General features: G+C 34.8%; 1 protein-coding gene across 2 annotated transcripts; it reads left to right on the top strand.

Moving 5' to 3' along the window:
* The first annotated feature begins 2,922 nt into the window (after positions 1-2,922).
* EXOC1L (exocyst complex component 1 like) lies at positions 2,923-17,963 on the top strand. Of its 2 annotated transcripts, none has more exons than XM_036227337.1 (3): positions 2,923-3,257; positions 11,613-11,743; positions 17,564-17,963. In XM_036227337.1, exons 2-3 carry the CDS (start codon positions 11,642-11,644, stop codon positions 17,828-17,830), a joined length of 369 nt encoding a protein of 122 aa, XP_036083230.1. In that variant the 5' UTR covers positions 2,923-3,257; positions 11,613-11,641; the 3' UTR covers positions 17,831-17,963. The 2 variants fall into 2 exon arrangements, with proteins under 2 accessions (XP_036083230.1, XP_015997750.1); XM_016142264.2 differs by having other exon boundaries at positions 2,923-3,277.
* The last annotated feature ends 1,810 nt before the right edge of the window (positions 17,964-19,773 follow it).

Here is a 19,773-nt window from a genome sequence, read left to right as displayed (position 1 = left end):
AAATATAATTTTTTATACTAAAGAGCCCATTGTTTTCCTTTTATATTACAAATTCATTATAAAATTAAGCCATATGGAAAATGTATGTATTTTGAATATTAATCATGTAATATGTATATTTATAATATAACATTGTATTATGTTTTATACTTATACTGTTTTGATAGATTGCTCTACTACTAGAGCCTAGTAGTTTGAACCTTAAGGAAGACATTTATTAGCATTTTAACATGACTTTTTTCCTATAATTGTCAATCAAATTGATATTATAAGGATATTCAAACCAATTGGCAAATTGTTTCTGAACACAGTTAATAGCAGATATCTATTTTGGAACTTATAGATCACTATGTCAGTTCCTGAGCCTCTAATTTCAGTGTTACTTAAGACCATACTGAAATACATAGCCACTCTTAAGAACTTCCAGAGAAACCCATAGTATTTCCTCCGGAAGTGCATTTGATATTCTCACAACTGAAGATCATACATTCATGGCAACAAAAAGAAATGAATATTGATATAGAATAATGATTGGTAAGACTAACAATTGTCCACTCTAGCTGTGAGGATAATAACTGCAAAATCAGCTACATACACACACACACACACACACACACACACACACACACACACATGCACACACACACACAAAATAAGTCATTACTACACTCTCCGATTCACTTAGTCTTTTAGTAAACGCAAATAAATTGAGTGAATCAATAAATACAAAAATGCCTATGCTAGGCACTGCACATCACATATCCTGAATTTGTTGAAAGCAGAGAAAACATGGTTCCTGCCCTCATGAACATACAGTCTAGCAGAAGAGAAAAACATAAAAGAATCAAATATCTAATTAAATTTCGATGACAATATTGCTGACAAGTTGCTCTGATTGTCATATCAATCTTTTAAAAAATTTGCTCTCCATATGGAGACTAAAACATCAAGGAAATAAATTTTCATGTGTAAAAGCTAGAAATAATTTCTCTTCTGTAAACCTACCTCCTATAAACCCATTTACTCATTCTTTAGGTGGAAATAAAACATAGTTGTGTCATACTGACTCCACCTTCCACTTTTACATTTAATTAGGTGCCATGGCTTATCGATTTTATTATCCAAACATATCTTGTATTCATCCCCTCTTCTCTATTTCTATATCCAAAAGCACGGTAAGTTCTCTGGTCCTCTTATCCAAATTATTTTAATAGTCTCCCAGAATCAAAAACAGAAGAGAAAAATATTAAAGTAGGAAAAGACCTGGAGATCATCCTTCAGATAAGGAATCTGAGGATCAGAAAGGTAAACGTTTCACCCAGGACCCCACAATTCAGCCTAGCCACAGTGTGCCATTAATTTTTCTTCAGAGCAGCTGTGGAAGACACCACTGAGTGCCTGCTTACAGTCATTCCCATCCCCTTCTTCCTTGTTGGAAAATCCCTCTTCCCATGATAGGAGACAAAAATGACAAATTCTTGCTTTCCTAGGGATGGCCATGCCACCCAGCTATGGCCACCAAGATGCAAAGGAAAGTCTGTTGGTTGGTTTCTAAGGAACATTTTGCTTGACAAAAAGAGAAATTAAGTAGGAACAATCCCCCAGAAAACCTTTCTTCCTGTCTTTGGAAATGTACAGCAGCCTGAGGACAGAAAGCCAACAAACATCTGAAGACAGAGGATCAAAGAATGGAAAGCACTTGGGACCCTCATCTGTGAGCCCTGGGGCCACCTCCTTGTACACCTCTTACTATGAGAGATTGTTTAAAGTCTTTTCTATTTACAGTCTCATGTCACATTTCTCTTAATTGCAGTTGAGTGCATCTTGAATGGACTAGTGCTTTATTACTTTACTTTCCATCTACCCCACTATGCACTAAGATAAAAACTAATTGGTTCATTTTTTTTTTCATTTGTCATATTCCCAGTTCCTAAAATAGAGACTGACACAGAGTCAGCCCTCCAAAAGTATTCGTGGAATAAATAAATGCCCAAATTCTTTACTGGCTCTTTACTTCTATGGAATAAAGTTGGAAGGATTAATCTGGCATTCAAGGCCCTTCATGATCTGGCCCCACTCTATTTTTCCAGCCTAATTTTTTACCTTTGCACATGCTGCAGCTTAGAAAAACCGGACTATTCCCTTCCTCTCAAACACTCCCTGTGCTTTACTGGTGCAGGGCTTTGGCAGACAATGTTCCTCCCACAGAACATGCTCTTCTTTCTCCACCTAAATATTTTCGTCCATTCTTCAAGCTTCAGCTGTTCTCTCATAGAACTTTCCAGGTACAAACATCTTTTCTAGGTTCTCTTCTCTTTTGTGCCATTTTCCACTTTTAAACAATTATGATAGTTATTTGTGTACTCATCTCTATTAGATTATAAACTCCCCTTGAAGATAAGAAAGTCACTCTCCCAAGAAACAAATATAATGCTTCGCCCCAGTAAGTACCTAGTAAAATTTTCTTTGTGAGTAGAGGGATAAATAAAATTAAAGTGAGCCCAGTTTTAAAACAATTTAGACCAGGAATTGGTGCTGACTCTCATGGAAGCAAAGTTCTGAATGAATTGCAGGAGGGGAAAAGAAAGGAGGAAAAGAGACTTGTTGGAAGTGTCAGGAGCAAACAAGGATGCTTTTTCTCTTACTGATGATAGCAACGTTCTTAATAGAAGATGATCCTAATCAATAGAGCTAGACAGCTGATTTATATAATGGAATCAAGCTGAAGTAGTGGTCTTCCTCTGAAGAGAGATGTGAAAGGGGAAAGGGCTGCTAGAGTAGAATAAGCAGGGGACTCCACAAGTACATCTGCTGCTGTTCATAAATATGTTCCCCATCAACAAACCACAGGAGAGCTCCAGAGAGCAGCCTGCCTGAGCCTGGATGCTGAAAAGTGACGGTGGGGCTAGTGCTGCTGCTGTATTTTGGCTGCTGCTGCCGCCGCTGCCACTAAGCGGATACCGCAGCTAGGGGTCTGGCCGCGCGGAGCGCTCTGGGAGCCCAGGCCCGCTAGCAGCGCGAACTTAAGAGAGTGAGGTCTGGGGGGGTGGGCCCGACTCATCCAGGAGCTGCAGACCAAAACGGGCAATCGAGGCAGCAAAAGGAGAGAAAGGGTGAGCTTGAGACAAGATATCAGGCCAAGTGGAACTGGAGGAAATGTCATCATTGGTAAAGGAGGACTTGGAGAAGAAACTGTTTAAGCCACTCTCGCAGAATCTGTACGAGTTCATCGAAATAGAGTTCTCGGTCCAGGATAGGTATTACCTCTGTGTGTCAGGTAATCTGTTCTTTCTGTTATACTTTCTAAATGTAAATAACCCTAATGCTTGGCTGATGAGAGGGACGTTTTCCTATTTATTTTCCTGTATCTTCTCGTGATAGAACTTAACTATGACAAGTTTAAAAATTCGGATTCTACACAAATTTTTTAAGTGCTAAAATGGAAGACAGAAAAAAAATACTGTATTAAGAATATTTGGGCTAAATGTTCAGAAATGAAACTGGGTATATCCTTTTCCTGATTCGATTATTTTGTCTCCAATCTTTTATCTAATTCACTTGCATGGCATACAGTTTTACTGTAGAAGAGCTCATTTTTAACAATTCAACAGAGAGCTCTCCAATGTATCTAAACATTGCAGAGCTCATTATACAGAGCTCTCCATGCATTTTTAAATACATTGGAAAATTGAGCTCCATTTCCAACTAATCTGGAAAACTAGAGTTCTCCCTTTCCATGTTATGAAAGAAAAAAGACCTTCAGTTTTCTTTTGAAGGCTTATTTTGAATAGAGAAATAACTTTTTAAAAATTCTTTCTCTCATAGGAAGCATGCTCATAGAAATAATATTTTAATGGTAGAAATTAGTTCATGAAGATGGAACTCGAAAGTCAAAGTATGTGCTCTAAACTATTAAACTAAAATATTTTCCCTCATGATTTTAAAATTCATGAATATTGCCTAAAGGTAGAAATTGGCTTTTCCACTTAATTATGATTTGCCTAACCTATACTTTTTTGCTGAGTTTGGACAGAAATACTTGTGCCATTATTGAATTTAATATACAGCATTCCCTTTTCCGAGTCCATGCCTTTTAATACTTTTCAGAGGCTTCAGAGGAAAGAGCTTAGAAACTCTTAGGATTCACTGTGGGCTTTCCTTTATAAGGCACACACCTCAGCATTTTCAGAAAACTACTTGTTATAATTCCCTTCTGGTAATGGGCTTAGAAGGACTTTCTAATAGCATCAAGAGGGAGTACCATAAGAGAAATAAAACATCTTTTAAAAAAGTGCTAAGAATTCTTTAAAATTCTTTCATTCCTATTACTTATATTTACTCAATAATAAAAACTGATATATATTTAACACCTTACCTAGCATATTTTGCTATATAAATAGAAAGTTTATAAATACACTTCAAAATATAAAGGATATTTAAATACAAAATATATGAGTACAATTCAGCAAGGTAAAAAGTTTAACAAGCCCAGGAAAAGGAAATAATTCAAAGTACGGAAAAAAGTCAAATAAAACAATTTTAGAAACTATATATTAGATCCTAATCATCAAATCTTAAAGTATTTTGACTTAATATATTAGAGAAGATGCTTGTTCCAACATTAACATTTAATAATTTTATACATATTGCGATCCTACTTTATAAAGCAAATTACTCATCATGTAACATTAGTATACAAGTATTTTTATAGAAAAACTTATAAAAATAAATCACAATAATATATATCTAATTTACCAAAATATATCTTAACACCTCCCTTTAACTATATAATTAACTAAACTTGTTCTAACTGGGAAAAATAAAGTGTCCTAGAATTAAATTTTGAAATTAAATGTGATTCCGCCACCCCCTCTCCCCGCAATATCCTTGAGTTCTGAGAAAAATATTGTGGGCTGGGGTCACCAGTTGTCTTTTATCATAAATGACATAAATCTTTTTAACCAGGATTTGGAAGGTCAAGGGGTTGGCATTTTTAACATGTTTCAAGGCTACCTCTATAAGGTTCAACTTTCTCGTCTGGAAAATGACCAACTAAAGTAGGTGATCACTTTCATTAGTAAAATTCAATGGTTCTGTCATATAAGAAGCAAGGAAAAACAAGGTCCTCTCAGATGTGAGGAAATGAATACTGTAATATTATAGACAAAAGCTAACGTTATAAGTCATATTAGTTCACTGACTTTTCACAACTCTCCTCTATATCACATCCATCAATTAGAAAGCACTTTCCCCAAATGTAACATCAACATCTCTTTATGACCATTCCAAATACATTAAGACAAGGACAGTAATTTAAGGTAAAATCAATGCAATGCTTGACAGTCCTAAATCTCTGACCACACTTTACTCAGAAAATTTCCATTGATATGAATCAAACAAGTCATATCACAATTGTTGAAGCAGGTAACTCCAAACTTTGAATGTTGGTCACTTTCAGGGAGGAATGAGATGCATAATTATGATTCCTTTTTATGTCCTACAATCCAGCAGTTCTAAATTTTTAAGAATCATAGGTCTAGAGTAGTCAAATTCCATCACGTATTTTTTAAATTAAAGAAGATATGTTTAAATAAGTTAAACTTTCTATTTATCTGATCACAATCTGTCACTTGCAGTAGTCTCATAACCAGATGATTGTGATTTCCCATCAATGTCAAAAAATCAGATCTCATAAACTCAATTGCTCTCTCTATAATTTGCTAGGATTGATGTTGGGGGTTTCCTGGCACCTTAGTCTCCTCTCACTTCTGGGTTTGCATGGTCACTTCTCCTTGGATTAGCTTCCCCTAGCCTAGAACATCATTAGCCCTGGCTGTTAAAAGCAGCGTCTTCTTATGAAGGAGAGAGAAGCTCTTTTATGTGTGGGCTTTTGAAAGGGATAAGTCACTTGTGCAATGATAAGACTGAAATGAATTAAAGAAATTCTGAAAGACTTGAAATGGAATATAAATCATTAACTATAATTACATGGAAGTAGCAAGGCATGGTGGAATGGCCCTTGAAAATCTTGGAATCAGACAGATCTAGTGTAAAACCTAACTCTACTTTGCCCACCTGCTTGCCATGAAATTTAGGGCATTTAATCTCTGTGACATCTCTGAAATGGAAATAATAACACCTACATCTCACATAGTGCTCTCTTGTTAAGTCCTCAGTAGGAAAAAGCAAACATGTTAAACTATATTCCAAATAAATAAAATAAAAGATAGGGTTATATTTTTAAATATATAAATGTATTTACTGTGAAAATATATGCTGATATATGTATAAGAAGTATATACTGTAAAAATCTATAATAAAAATAAAATATGCAGTAAACATGAGTATATATATTTAATATATAATGAATTATATATTAAATTATACATTTTATAAATAAAAATTATATACATATTCAGATACAGGTTATTTTTAAGTAATTAATGTCTATGAATGTACATTTTCCATTCATAGACATTAATTTGAAAGTAATTGGCATTTACTAAGATTATGAAAATAGTATGCATAATTTCTCCGTACATATTACATTTTGATGCCAGAACAGAACTACTTCTCTGTGAGCCAGAGAATCTAAAAAATCATTTATAATAAGTGTTAACAATAAGAATATTAAATAAGAGTAAGTTAAGAAAAAGAAACAAAATACTGAAAATTGGATGGCTTATAAACAATAAACATTTGTATCTCACAATCCTGAAGGCTGCAAAGTCCAAGATCATGGCACTGGCAGATTCCATGTCTGGGTAGGACCCGCTTACTCACAGACTGCCGTCTTCTTCCTGTAACCTCACATGGCAGAAGTGGCAAGAGATCTCTCTGGGGTCTTTTTATAAGGGCACTTATGCCATTGGAGGTTAGGATTTCAACCTATGAATTTTGGGGGGAACATAAACATTCAATTTATAGTACCCAGTATAGCCCAAAAATTTATTTTGTAAAAATATTTCCAAAAAAATCATATAAAAATTACTTTTTTGATGAAATCAATAATAGCACTTGCAATGACCCCAAGACACCATCGATACATTGAAACATTTTCAATAAAGCTTTTGTCTTTGATAACTCATAATAACTTTTCCCTATTTTTAATTTCAGTGATGAAAACAATTATACAGCACTAGTGTTGTAAAAGAACAGTCACTTGTTTATTTAAATCGTTTTTGTGCAGCTTCCTCATGAGCTACTGTTTTTCCTCTATTCTGCCAATTATATTTGTTCAATCTGACAATCTTCCTTCCACTTAGCCCCATGAATACTAGTGACTATTTTACTGTGGTAATAGAGGTAGTTATTAATGACAATGTTTATTTTGAAATTAAAAGTGAAAATAAATGGTTGGCATGATTTAAGATTGTAATTCTGAAAATGCTGACTAAAATATTAAAACTGGAGCAGGTTCATTCTGAAATTCCCTGGGTCTGTAGATATATTCACTAAGTAATAATTACACAATGGCACCGCTGAGGTTACTGAAACCAACTCTAACATTTTGACGACATAAACACATTTCTGTTTTAAGACAATTGATAACTCTCCACTTTGTCACTCCATTAATGTGGATATGGCCATTTAATTTTGGCTGGTAGCGCAGCTCAAGTGTGGAAATTAGGGATTGGGTTCACTCCAGCCCGAGTAGATTTCTTTGACTCTTAGCTAAAGGCAATTCTTGGAGCCTGCTTGGCTCTAGAGGAGGCTACTTTGCCAAATTGTTGAGACTAAACTGAATCTGGGCTGCATTATTGTATCAAAAGTTTAACTTCTAAAGCTCTTTTATTTTCTTAGTTTGATGTTAGTGGGACAGTGATCATTAATATAAGAAAAGTTGATAACTGGTAGATCCTACCTTCTAAACATCTTTCTCCATTCCCTCCTAATGACCTATCCTTTACAGAACTGCCCCAAAAAAACTTTCTAAAATTTATAGCTTGGCCTATCTATTCATTAAAATCCTTTAGTGACAACCCTCCCCACAAAATCCCACAGACACGTAGCTTTCGGGATAGCATTTGAACTCCTGAGCCTAACATTCCAGGCCCTTCAGAAACTAGCTCCTGCTTAACCTTCTTCCCACCACCTATTCGCTGTCACAATCCAGGCCAACAAGACCAATGCCCGTGAGGACTCGGAAATGCCAAGTATTTCATGTTTTTATGCACATGCTGTTCCAGAACTCCTTTTACTCCTTTCTTCGTTCTGCTAACTCCCACTGCTTTTTACAGTGCAGATGACCTCATTGGAGAAGCTCTTCCAACCCCGAATCAGATTAAGATGTCCCTTCTCCATGTTCCTAATTACCCCGTCCATGTCTCATTCACAGCCCTGTGATTATATGTTTTCTTTCTGAAGCCCCCACTCCCTAAGTTCTCAGTGAGCACAGGAACAGTGTCTTATGGATATTCATTTTTTAGTGCTTCGCACAGGGCCTTTAATAAAAGGGCAATCAAAAATTTATCCAATTAATGAAATGAATCAGTGAGTCTATAGCCAATTAACCAGTCATTGGAACATGTAGATGAGGCAGTGGAATTTGCTTCAAATTACATTTTCATTCAGTATCCAGTTATTTCTCCTCATCTCCATCCTCTCTCACCCTCTAAGGAGAAAGTAAGACAGATAGCCAGAACAAGAACATCATAGTTTAGTTCTGGAGTAGAGCCTTTGTCTGGACAAGTATAACTTTTTTTTTTTTTTTTTGGCCCACTAATGGCCCTTTTTTAGGGTGGGAGAAGTGTACATGGGCAGAAATTCACCGACTTTGACCCATAATTTCAGAACTCTGAGCCATATATTTTTTTACCCCTGGTTAAGATCTTTTGTTCTAGGTCCCCTCCAGAACATGGCCCTCAATCACTCCTTTTGTCTCCAAAATATACAACCTCTCTTCTTCCAAATTCTTGTAATATGTGATCTAAACCACAGTTTTTAGTCTCTTCTTATTTACTTTTTAAATCCTACCTAACCCAGGAACTGGCAGACAATATTCACTCAGTTAGTGAGTTCATGCAGGATTCCTCTGCGAGCTGTCTTTTGCCTTCACCATTCTAGAAAAACTGCCCTCAAGGAAGAAATCAATGATCTTCCCCAAGTCAGATTGAGTGCCAAGAATGAACTCTTGCTTTACCCAACAAAGTGACTTCACAGAATTATCTCCAAATCTTTGAAATTCTCCGTCCTCTTGATTTCCGTAGCATTGCACTTCTAGGATTGTCTCTTTTCTGATGGTCCTCTCTCATCTTCTCATACCTCTCTGCTGGTACCCTTTGCTTTTCCATTCTGCCTCACCTCTTTCTTCTGTTCTTTTCTCTATAAACCTAGTCTCGCAAACTTGTCCACATAGAAAATTCCAAGTCCATATCTTTATTCTTAAACTATATTCTTGTTTCTCCTTCTCTTCTGGGATAGATCATTATTCCACCCAACCAGCTTACCCTTCGTACTTTCCTATTTTGATTTCCATCAAGTGTTATTTCCATCCAGTGTTGTCAATGCCTTATTTGAATCTTATTTGGATTTGCCACTTCTATTTTCATAGCCCACATATTATGCCTAGATTACGACAACTCTCTTAAAACAAACAAAATGAAACATTTTAACAATTGCCACAAACCAGGCACTATCCTAATTATTTATATATTTTATCTTTAATCTTTACACCCTATGAGTGTGTATCTCTCTGATGTCTACTTTACAACATGAGAAAACTGAGGTTTAATCTCTTGAGGGATGAAGTAGTTTACTCAGACTACAGTGTAAAAAATGATGTCACTTGAATCCAGAGTATCTGAATTCAAGTCACACTGCCTCTTCCAGGGAACTCCAGTTCCTTTTTCTTTTATTCTTCAGTATACCTTGTGCATCACTACTTCCAGGGAAATACTCCTTTAACAGGACATCATTGTATTAGTCTTCTGTTCAAAGAAGACAGAAACCTATTGACTATGTATTATTGTATGAGCTTTCACTGAACACCTGACGTATCGCCCTCTTTTAGATTTGCCAACCTGCTTAGTCTTCCTTCTGTAGGGGATGGAACTCAGCTCCATCATCAACATTAAGCTCAGCTGATTGCCTTAATTTCAGAATCACCTGCACCTTCAGAGGAGAATTACTCCCTTTATGAGCCCCAATTCTGGAGCCCTCACTGTCCAGGCCAGCTACCCATCCCTCCTACCAGAGTGGGGATTCAGGCATCACAAGTCTATAGTGGTTCTGTCACATTTCAAATGCTCTTGCCCCCACCTCCTAATACCGACCAACCTACACAGTTCACTTTCTCTAATTCTACATGGTGCAGTTCAGCTCCTGCTGTCCACTCATTTCCTCATGCTGTCCTTTACCTAGAAATGGCTTCAGATCATCCTTGCCTTTCCAAAGTGAACTAATTTTAAAGCTCTGTCTCAAATTATATTTCTTTCATAATTCCTTCCTTAACTATTGCAATCCTCTCCCTTCCCAGAACTGTTGAACATATACATTTGGCTGCAGATTGCTTATCTATCACTATGATTACATTGCAGTCTAATCCTTTATATCTTCTTAACGAGGAGGGCATGCCAAGTGGTACTTTCCAAATGGCATCAACCATCTTGAAAGAACGTTTAAGACCTCAATTCCAATTGCCACCTCTACATAATTATACATATATATCATAATAATATATATTTTATGCAACTCATGTGTGTTAACTTTGTCTCCTCAACAAAATCATAACTCTGTAGAGGACAAGGACTATGCCTTGTTTTTTTACCCTCTGCGGTATCTATAGTAGTTCTATCAGGCAAATAGCAGACACTCAGTAAATACTTCTTTATAATCCAAACTCATTGGTAATTTTTAATTCAGGAGTTCTAACACCAAATGTTGATTCTTCTGATGTGTTCTTATGAGACCAAAGACAATGATTTTAAAGCCAAGAAATTATATTCTTATTTTGTTCACATAAAATAAGCAATAATTTTCTCATACCTTTCAAAAGATAGTATGAAACCTATTTGCCTCAATGGCACATTTTCAATACTAGAATTTTGGAGACACACTAGAGAGGATTAAAAATCTCAAACAATACCAAACAGTAGCTGTGATGTAAGCACTTCTACATCAAAAAATCTCACAGTGTACATGATAATATTTTCACGGTCACTCTTTAACATTGTGTTGCTGTGTGAGCAGAAATGTTTATTTCCTGACCTCACTTTCTTATTTGTCATAAATTAAAATTCCAACTTGTTATGGAAAATACTTTGGCACTGACTGTATGCTAACACTAAGCCTCTTATTTCCTGCTCTGAGTTGAACCCCATTCCCTACCACAAATCTCATAGCTGAAAGCACAAAACTCAGTGTTCTATCTGATAGACATTATTGTGGTTGTATGTAGCCACAATTGTAATAAAAATAAAGTTAACACACTGAGCAATTTTGGGGCATACTCATGAAAGTTCAAATAAATCAGAGTTCATAAATGTGGTGCAGATATAATGTAGGTTCAAGCTCAGTATATGAAAAAGAGATATATAAATACTGAAAAGTATGATGATGAATAATCATCATCTAAGAATTTATGTAAACTAAGTGTTTTTTCTGTCCTACAGTGACTAAAAGTGAAGAAGTAAAAATAATCATGGTGAAACACTACAGAATAGGTTTAGACGAAAAATATGAAGTAACAAAAAAGTGGTCTTTGAATGATCTACAGATGATTGATGGAAAAGAAGCAGATACCGTAAGTGTTATGCTTTGTAAGGGAGACGTGGGATCGATATGCTGGAGATCTTTATGTTCAATATTCTCCTTCGTATATACTTGGCATGTAACTAAGTATTAAGATGACATATTATTCTTAAGTGGTACTGTTTAATCTGCTGGGATGAATTATTTGTTGTTGTTGTTGTCGTTGTTCTGTTTTTATGAGTTTAAATTTGAATTTCGTCTATCTAACTTAAAAGCATTTTTGCCAATGGCTTCTTGCTAGATTAAAAATACAATCTCCCAGTCAATTCTGAAACTTTAATTATACGATGTTTCCATCACTACTCTCTACTTATCCCAATTTCCTCCATAAGGTTTGGGGATTCCTTCCCTCATCTTCTTCAAATTTTACTGTCGGTTAGTCACTCAATGCACCAGAAGGATCAATAACTCTTGGAAATTCTACAACCTTAGAGTTGAAGTGCGGGGGAAGGGTGTATACTCCAGTCTCTCCACTTGACTACGTGACAAGTAGTTTTCCTAGTCTCCTCTCAAACTCTTCTACCCATGGAAAACTCATTATCACATGAGAGAGTCCATTCCATTTCTGAATTGCCATACTTTATTTATAATTTTCCTGCTTATGTTTAACCAAAATCTGCTCGTTATAACATCCACCCATCTGTCCTAGTTTTGCCATTTGGAGTAATCCAGGACAAATCCAATCTCCCTTCACATAGCAGCCTTTCAATATTGAGGACAATTACAATGTTCCCTCAAGTTTTTTCTTTTCTAGGGTAAATGTACTCGTTTCATTCTTTAAATAACTTTCATATGAAGATTATATAAGATAATATGACAGAGAAACACCAACAATAAGAGATAGTAGCATTGGTGTTATTTTATCCCATGACATTGCTTTAACACCCTTTAGTACACTATTTTCTCTCCTCTGAATTGCTTCCGTGTTCTTGAATTAAATACAGTACTTTAGAGTCAGTGTGACTAGTTTGTATTTCTTTTGTTCTGGATTCCTTATTTCTATAAATAATTAACTGAAACCTTGAGTCTTTTGTGTATGATTTGCCATGTAATCTGATCTGCCATACCCTTTACTTACATACAATAAAATCTAAATAAAGGCGTTGGTGATCTAGCTTCTTTATCCCTGGTCATTCCCCCTTAAACTTTATACATCCGCAGTGCTTAACTACCGACTCTTGAGGCTTAGAATGAGCAATCACCTCTATCTCTCGCCCTATTCCAGATTCCCCATTGGGTAAAATCCTGCACTCTCGACTCCCATCAAATTGTGGATATAAATATGTTACAGCCATAATCCTACAAACTGCAACTGTTAGCTTTTTCTGCCTCTTTTCTGGATGGAAAGATTCTAAAAAGCTGGGATATGGCTTTTCATCTTTTATCATAGCCTTCTGCATGATAGATATTAGACGCTCTGTTAATATTTTTGTTATTGTTGGATGAATTAGAACTTAAGTTCATTTATTCTAAATCCCACGCAATGCCATATTCTTATTCTGGTTTATTCTTAGTCTTATTATCAAATCTTCAAGTATTTTGATTTTTTAAAATATTCACTGTAATATGATGCAGATTTAATGAGCAAAACATTTAGGACTTCATTCAAGTCAATAATAAAATTGATGAAGTGAGCAGGGCTAAGTTCATACCCCTAGGTAATTGATAGGTTATCATTACCATTACTATTACTACTAGTAGTAGTACTGCTACCTGTTACCATCTTACATTTAGTAAACTCTTATCAGGTGCCAGGAACTATGCAAAGCTCTTTCCAAATATAATTTTACATAATCATCACAAAACTCCATGAACTGGATTCTATTATTACTCCCAGTTTATACATGAGGAAAATCAGACTTAAAGAGATTAATCGACTTGCCCAAGGTCAGTCACATAGCTTTTAAGAGTGAAGCTACAGCCATAAAAAAATGAAATCCTATCATTTGCAATGACATGGATGAAGTTAGAAGTTATGCTGAGTAAAATAAGTTAGACAGAGAAAGATAAATACCATATGATTTCACTTGTATGCAGAATCTAAGGAACAAAAACCGCAAACAAATCAAAAACAGACTCACAAATATAGAGGACAATCTGGTAAAGGCTAAAGGGGAGGGAGGTTATGGGGGCTGGGAGAAAGGGGTGAAGGGTTAAAGAAATATAAATTAGTAGTTGATAGAAGGTCACCGTGTTGGGGAGCACAACACAGAGAACGTAGTTATCAGTAATGTAATAGCTGTGTGTAGAGACAGAGGAAAGAGTAATCAGGGAGATTGTTTCGAACTGTATAAATGTCTAACCAATGCACTGTATACTTGAAACTAATAATACAATTATTTTTAAAAAAGTGGAGCTAAACTTTATGCAGAATTTATTAATTTGCCTTCTGTGTACTGCTTATTTAACATCTCTACAAATGCATATACATTCATTCATTTATTGGGAATTTATGGTAAGTCAGGCCCTGCTAGGCTCTGAGGATACAGTGGAGAATTAGATACCCATAAGCCCTTAATTCTGCCTTAATTATCTAGACTGAATACCTAAGTTTTGTCCTGAAGATCTTTATGGAAATCAATATATGCGATCTGCTATTATCTTGATAGCACCTAGGAATCCTATTTTTAAGATTTGGTGTGTTTGACCTGACTTCTTCGTAAAAGCATACTGGATTTCATTGCTTTCTTTCCTAAGTACTCATATGGCATTTTTCTGAGAATACATTCTACATAAATGTTCAACACTTAGGAAGTAGTTAAATAAATTATTGTATATCAATATGCTGGAATAAACACAGGCATTAAAAATCATGTTTCCAAAGATACCTCATAACACAAGTGTTAACCACTTAATCAGTTTTCAAAAAGTCAGTAATACAAAACTTTTTTACAATAGTTATTTAGTCTATCATATTATTGAAAACTGAAATCTGAAACTTAAATTTTAATATAAAAATACATAAAGGTATATATATGTGTATCTATTTTAAAACCTAGTATTTTAATGATAATTATCTCTGTATGATAGGATTATACATTTTTTAATTATTTTCTTTCTTCTTTATACACTTATGTACTTGCCAAAATTTCTATACTACATTAAATTATATCAGGAATCAATGTCAAGTTCACTGATCTGTAGTTTCAATAACTAACCATCCCCACATTCTTTTTTTGAGCATTTTTCTTTTCTTATTTTTTTCTCAAGTTCTCAATATTACTGATGTCATAATTATTTCTACAAGTTTGGTCAATGTCTGAGGATGCATTCATCAAGATTGTCAACTTAGATTCATTGAAAGCAGATAGAGGTGCTCTATTTTCTCCTCACCTTCCTGGCCTTTAATTCTATAACAACAATATTGATTCTTTTTCCTATTTTAAGATCATTCTCTTTACAAAGAAGATACAAAAAACAAGTTGAATATTTCTATTTTCCTCATCCCTTTAAGACCTAACATAGTAAATTTCCAGAATAAAACCTATAATATCCCAAGAGTAGTTCTTTTAAAGACTTTTTCCCCCTATGGATGAAGTAAAAATATCCCAGTTGTTCTAGGAATTTCTACTTCTCCTCTCTCTTGGAATTGAATCCTCAGGAGTCAGCATATATTATATTTTTTTCAATAGCAATGATACAGTTTTAAATGGAGCACTTTAGAGCCAGAAAATTGTTACTTTAAAATGAAATGGATTTTAAGCTGAAATTAATTTCTAAAGCAGAAATCAAAATGACTGGGGATTTGAAGATTGACATGGTGCAACAGGAGAGAGGATGATACAGCAAAAAAAAAAAATGGTGTTGGGTTGATTGAGATATTAGTTCTTGTCCTGCCTCTGCCCATAACTGCATGTGTGACCTGGGCTTCACCTCTCTGAAAACTATTATCTCAGCTGTAAACAAGAGATTACTGAATGATCTGTGAGATCCCCTTTTAACTCTAGGATTCTATCAAGAAAAAAGGAGAGAGGGAAGGGGAGAGGGTGAGAAAGAGGAAAGGAAGAAGGGAGAGAGGGAAGAAGGGAGAGAGGGAGGAAGGATCTTATATTAAAATTTTGGTATGTTTGGCACCAAGGAGAAAGGAGAAACCTTTTTTCCCTTGCAGAAGCCTGTAAGTAGGTTTATTCTTTTCTTTCATCCCTACCCATCCTCTGAAATTCATTACGGAAGGAAGGAAGGAAGGAAGGAAGGAAGGAAGGAAGGAAGGAAGGAAGGAAGGAAGGAAGGAAGGAAGGAAGGAAGGAAGGAAGGACTTATATTCTATGTACATGCCTGCGCAGGCTTTAATTATTATGCTAAAGGAAAAAAATTAATCTTTCCCAAGTATCTCAAAAGCATAAAGGATATTTTCTACATGATAAAGAAAAAATGTTTCAGTGGGGAAACTACATTAAGAATGTGATTAGTATTTTCTGATGAAATGAGTATGATTTCCTTTTATTGAAATTACGCAAGTGTCTTTCAAGCTGCAATTATGACAGCTAGGAAAATTTTGCAAGATATGGCTAGAGAACACTGCACTTAAAATCACATCACCCTTGTCCATTCTTTTTTAAAAGTGTTTTGTTTTTAAAATGTGTTAATGGTATAAAGCAAGGTGGTATTAACATCAGTATCATAATCTTTGGGGACAGATTTGGGAAAGGGAACTATCATTTATTAAGCTTTATACTATGCAGTTTATATGATTAATCTCATTTAAAATTTATAGCAACCTTATTTAAAAAGAGGAGAAAAGTAAGGGTCAAAGTACCTAAGTACTTTGCCCGTAGTTACAACAGAGATTCAAAACGATTGTCTAACTTCAAAGCCCGCCTTATTTTTCCTGCTTCCTGTAAGAATTTTTCTATTAAAAAAAATTGTAAATGCCTAAGTTATTTGTATATAATGTTTACACACTATATGGTAACAAATTATTCATTCTCTTTGGTCTCTCTCTGCCTCCTTGTCATTTAAGGCAATGTTTACCTCCACTTCTCTTTTTGTAGGGCTACTTCAGATCAATTCAACACACACCTGTTGAGAACTTAGTAGTTGGCAAGGATAAACACTAGGAACACAAAGATAAATATTTCAAACCCTCTGCCCTCAAGGAGAGGTAGGAGTTAGGCAGATAATGAATGTGAAAGCATTTTTGTAAACTGAAAAGCACTCTATAAATGCAAGGCATTGTTGTTACTGCTATTAGTAACAATAGCAAGTATTATTATTTTAACACACAAGACTTAGATCAGTTTTGATGTCTGCTTTTTCTCCAAACATCTCCACTAGAAGTATAACAAGAACCTAAAAGCAGTCTTTAGTAATTTTCAGTTTCAGTTAAATGATTTAATGAACCTTGTGATTAACTTCAAAGGTAATTCCTTGCTATTAACTTCAGACTCATCAAGTTGGTGATGTGTAGTGTGTCAAAAGCTAATTAGCCATCCTGTATTTTCCCCTTCTACCTTTGGAATAGCACAAAGAACCAACCTTCTGATAGAGAAAAGGAGAAACCTTTTCTTCCTCCAGAAGTCTGTAAGTGAATTTATTCTGTTTCCATTCTTAGCCATCCTCTCAAATTCACTACCCTAAGAAGAGTTTATAACTGCACATTCTGAGACATGTTTTATTTGTGTAATTGAAAAATTACAGATACTCCAAAAATAATTCTTATTGTTGTTCTTTTAAGAAGGAATGTGTTTGAAGCAGGTAGTTTGGTACTAATACTTTATAATCAATAAGCATATACAAAAGAATATGAGAGAATCCAGGAAATCTAGTTACTTTCTTGACTACAAACAAAATCATGTCTCTCTTTCTCTTCTAGGACAATCCATTTTTTGATCTGCACTTCAAGAAAGTGTACAGTTTAGAAGCATATAGTTGTGCTTCTAAATATGCCTTTGCTCGAACTGTGAATAAGCTGAATCACGAATATCTTAAGAAGGACTTACAGATAGTGAACTTTGATTCTACTTACATTAATGATGATTCCATTTGGTCTTCCAACAACAAGGATTGCTTGGTTCTTATGAGAATATGTTTTTATGCTTTCAATCTAGTGTGCCTGTCCCTGTGCCCTCTGCCACTCTGAAAATGTACATCTTATTCTTTCGTTATTATTCTGTGAAAATGGTTCCCTAAGTAATATTTATAGTCATGATTTTGTTTTTCCCCTTTGTCAGTGATTGTTATTTATATGAAAATAAAGTGATGCTTCATGAATTATAGTAGAATGTGTTTTAATGTAATCATTCAACATTAAGGACTTTTGCCTATGTGTTCCTTGATAACTTTGGAAGGAGTCAGATGGTTTTGCCTAAATTAGTATTCCACTAAAGAGTATCAAGAAGTATCTTAAAAGGCCTAAATACCTGAAAAGATAGCCCATGTTCATGGATAAGAATACTAAATTGTTAAGATATCAGAGCTACTCAAAGCTATCTGCAGATTCAATGCAATTCCTATCAAAATTCCAATGGCTTTTTTTGCAGAAATGGAAAAGCCAATCCTAAAATTCATAACCAAATAGCCAAACAATCTTGCAAAAGAAGTACAAAGTTGAAGGACTCACATCTCTTATTTCAAAACATACTACAAAGCTACAGTAATCAAAACTATGTGGTACTGGCTTAAGGATAAACATATAGACCAATGGAATAGAACTAAAAATTCAGAAATAAGCCCATCGCCTATGATAAGCTGATTTTTTATGAGGGTGCGAAGCTTATTTAAAGGGGAAAGAATGATCTCTTCAACAAATGGTTCTGATACAACTAGATATCCACCTACAAAAGAATAAAACTGGACCCCAAACTTACGCCATACACAAAAATCAACTTAAATGGATTAAAGACTTGAATATAAGATCTGAAACTATAAAACTCCTAGAAGAAAACATAGAGGTAAATCTTCAGCACCTTGGATTTGGCAATGGATTCTTATAATGTGAAATGCATGAACAACAAAAGGAAAAAATAGATAAACTAGACTTTACCAAAATTATTTTTGCATCAAAGGACATTATCAAGAAAGTGAAAAACAACCTACAAAATGGGAGAAAATATTTGCAAATCATATATCTGATAAGAGTTTAATACTCAGAATATATAAAGAACTCTTATAACTCGATAACAAAAAAGACAAATAACCTAGTTAAAAAATGAAAAAAGGATGTGAATAGACATTTATCCAAAGAAGATATATAATAAGCACAAGAAAAGATACTTAACATCATTAGTCATTGGAGAAATGCAAAGGAAAACCACAATGAGACACCACTTCACACCTACTAGGATGACAAGTGTTAGCAAAGATGTGGAGAAATTGAAACCCTCATACGTTGCTTGTGGGAATGCTTAATGGTACAACCACTGTAGAAAAGTTTTACATTTCCTCAAAAAACTAAACACAGAATTACCAAATGACCCAACAATTTCACTCATGAGAATATACCCAAAAGAATTGAAACAGGGACTTGAATATATGTTTGTACACCAGTGTTCATTGAAGCATTATTTGCAATAGCCAAAAGATGGAAGCAATTCAAGCATCCATCCATTTATCCGTTTGCAAATGGATAAGCAAAATTTGGCATCTACACACAAGGAACTGTTATTCTGCCATTAAAAAGCCATGAAGTCCTGATACTTACTGAAACATGGGTGATCATTGAAAATATGCTAAGTGAAATAAGCCAGACACAAAAGGAAAAATATTGTATGATTCCACTTGTGTGAAATATCAAGAATAGGCAAATTCAGAGACAGGAAGTATATTAGTTGTTACCAGGGGCTGGGAGGAGGGAGGAATGAGGAATTATTGCTGAATAGTTACAGAGTTTCTGTTTGGGATGATGGAAAAGTTTTGGAAATAGATGGTAGTGGTGGTTGCACAACACTGAATATAATTAATGGTGCTTAATTGCACATTTAAAAGTGGTTAAAATGGAAAATTTAATGTTATATATATTATCATAATTTTAAAAATAATATAATATGCTAAAAATCATTGACAGACACTTTATGTGGGTGAATT

Source organism: Rousettus aegyptiacus, unplaced genomic scaffold (genome assembly GCF_014176215.1).
Source record: "Rousettus aegyptiacus isolate mRouAeg1 unplaced genomic scaffold, mRouAeg1.p scaffold_m13_p_10, whole genome shotgun sequence".
NCBI lineage: Eukaryota > Metazoa > Chordata > Mammalia > Chiroptera > Pteropodidae > Rousettus > Rousettus aegyptiacus.
The sequence above is the reverse complement of the archived record's forward strand: the minus strand, read 5'-3'. Positions and strand labels throughout refer to the sequence as shown.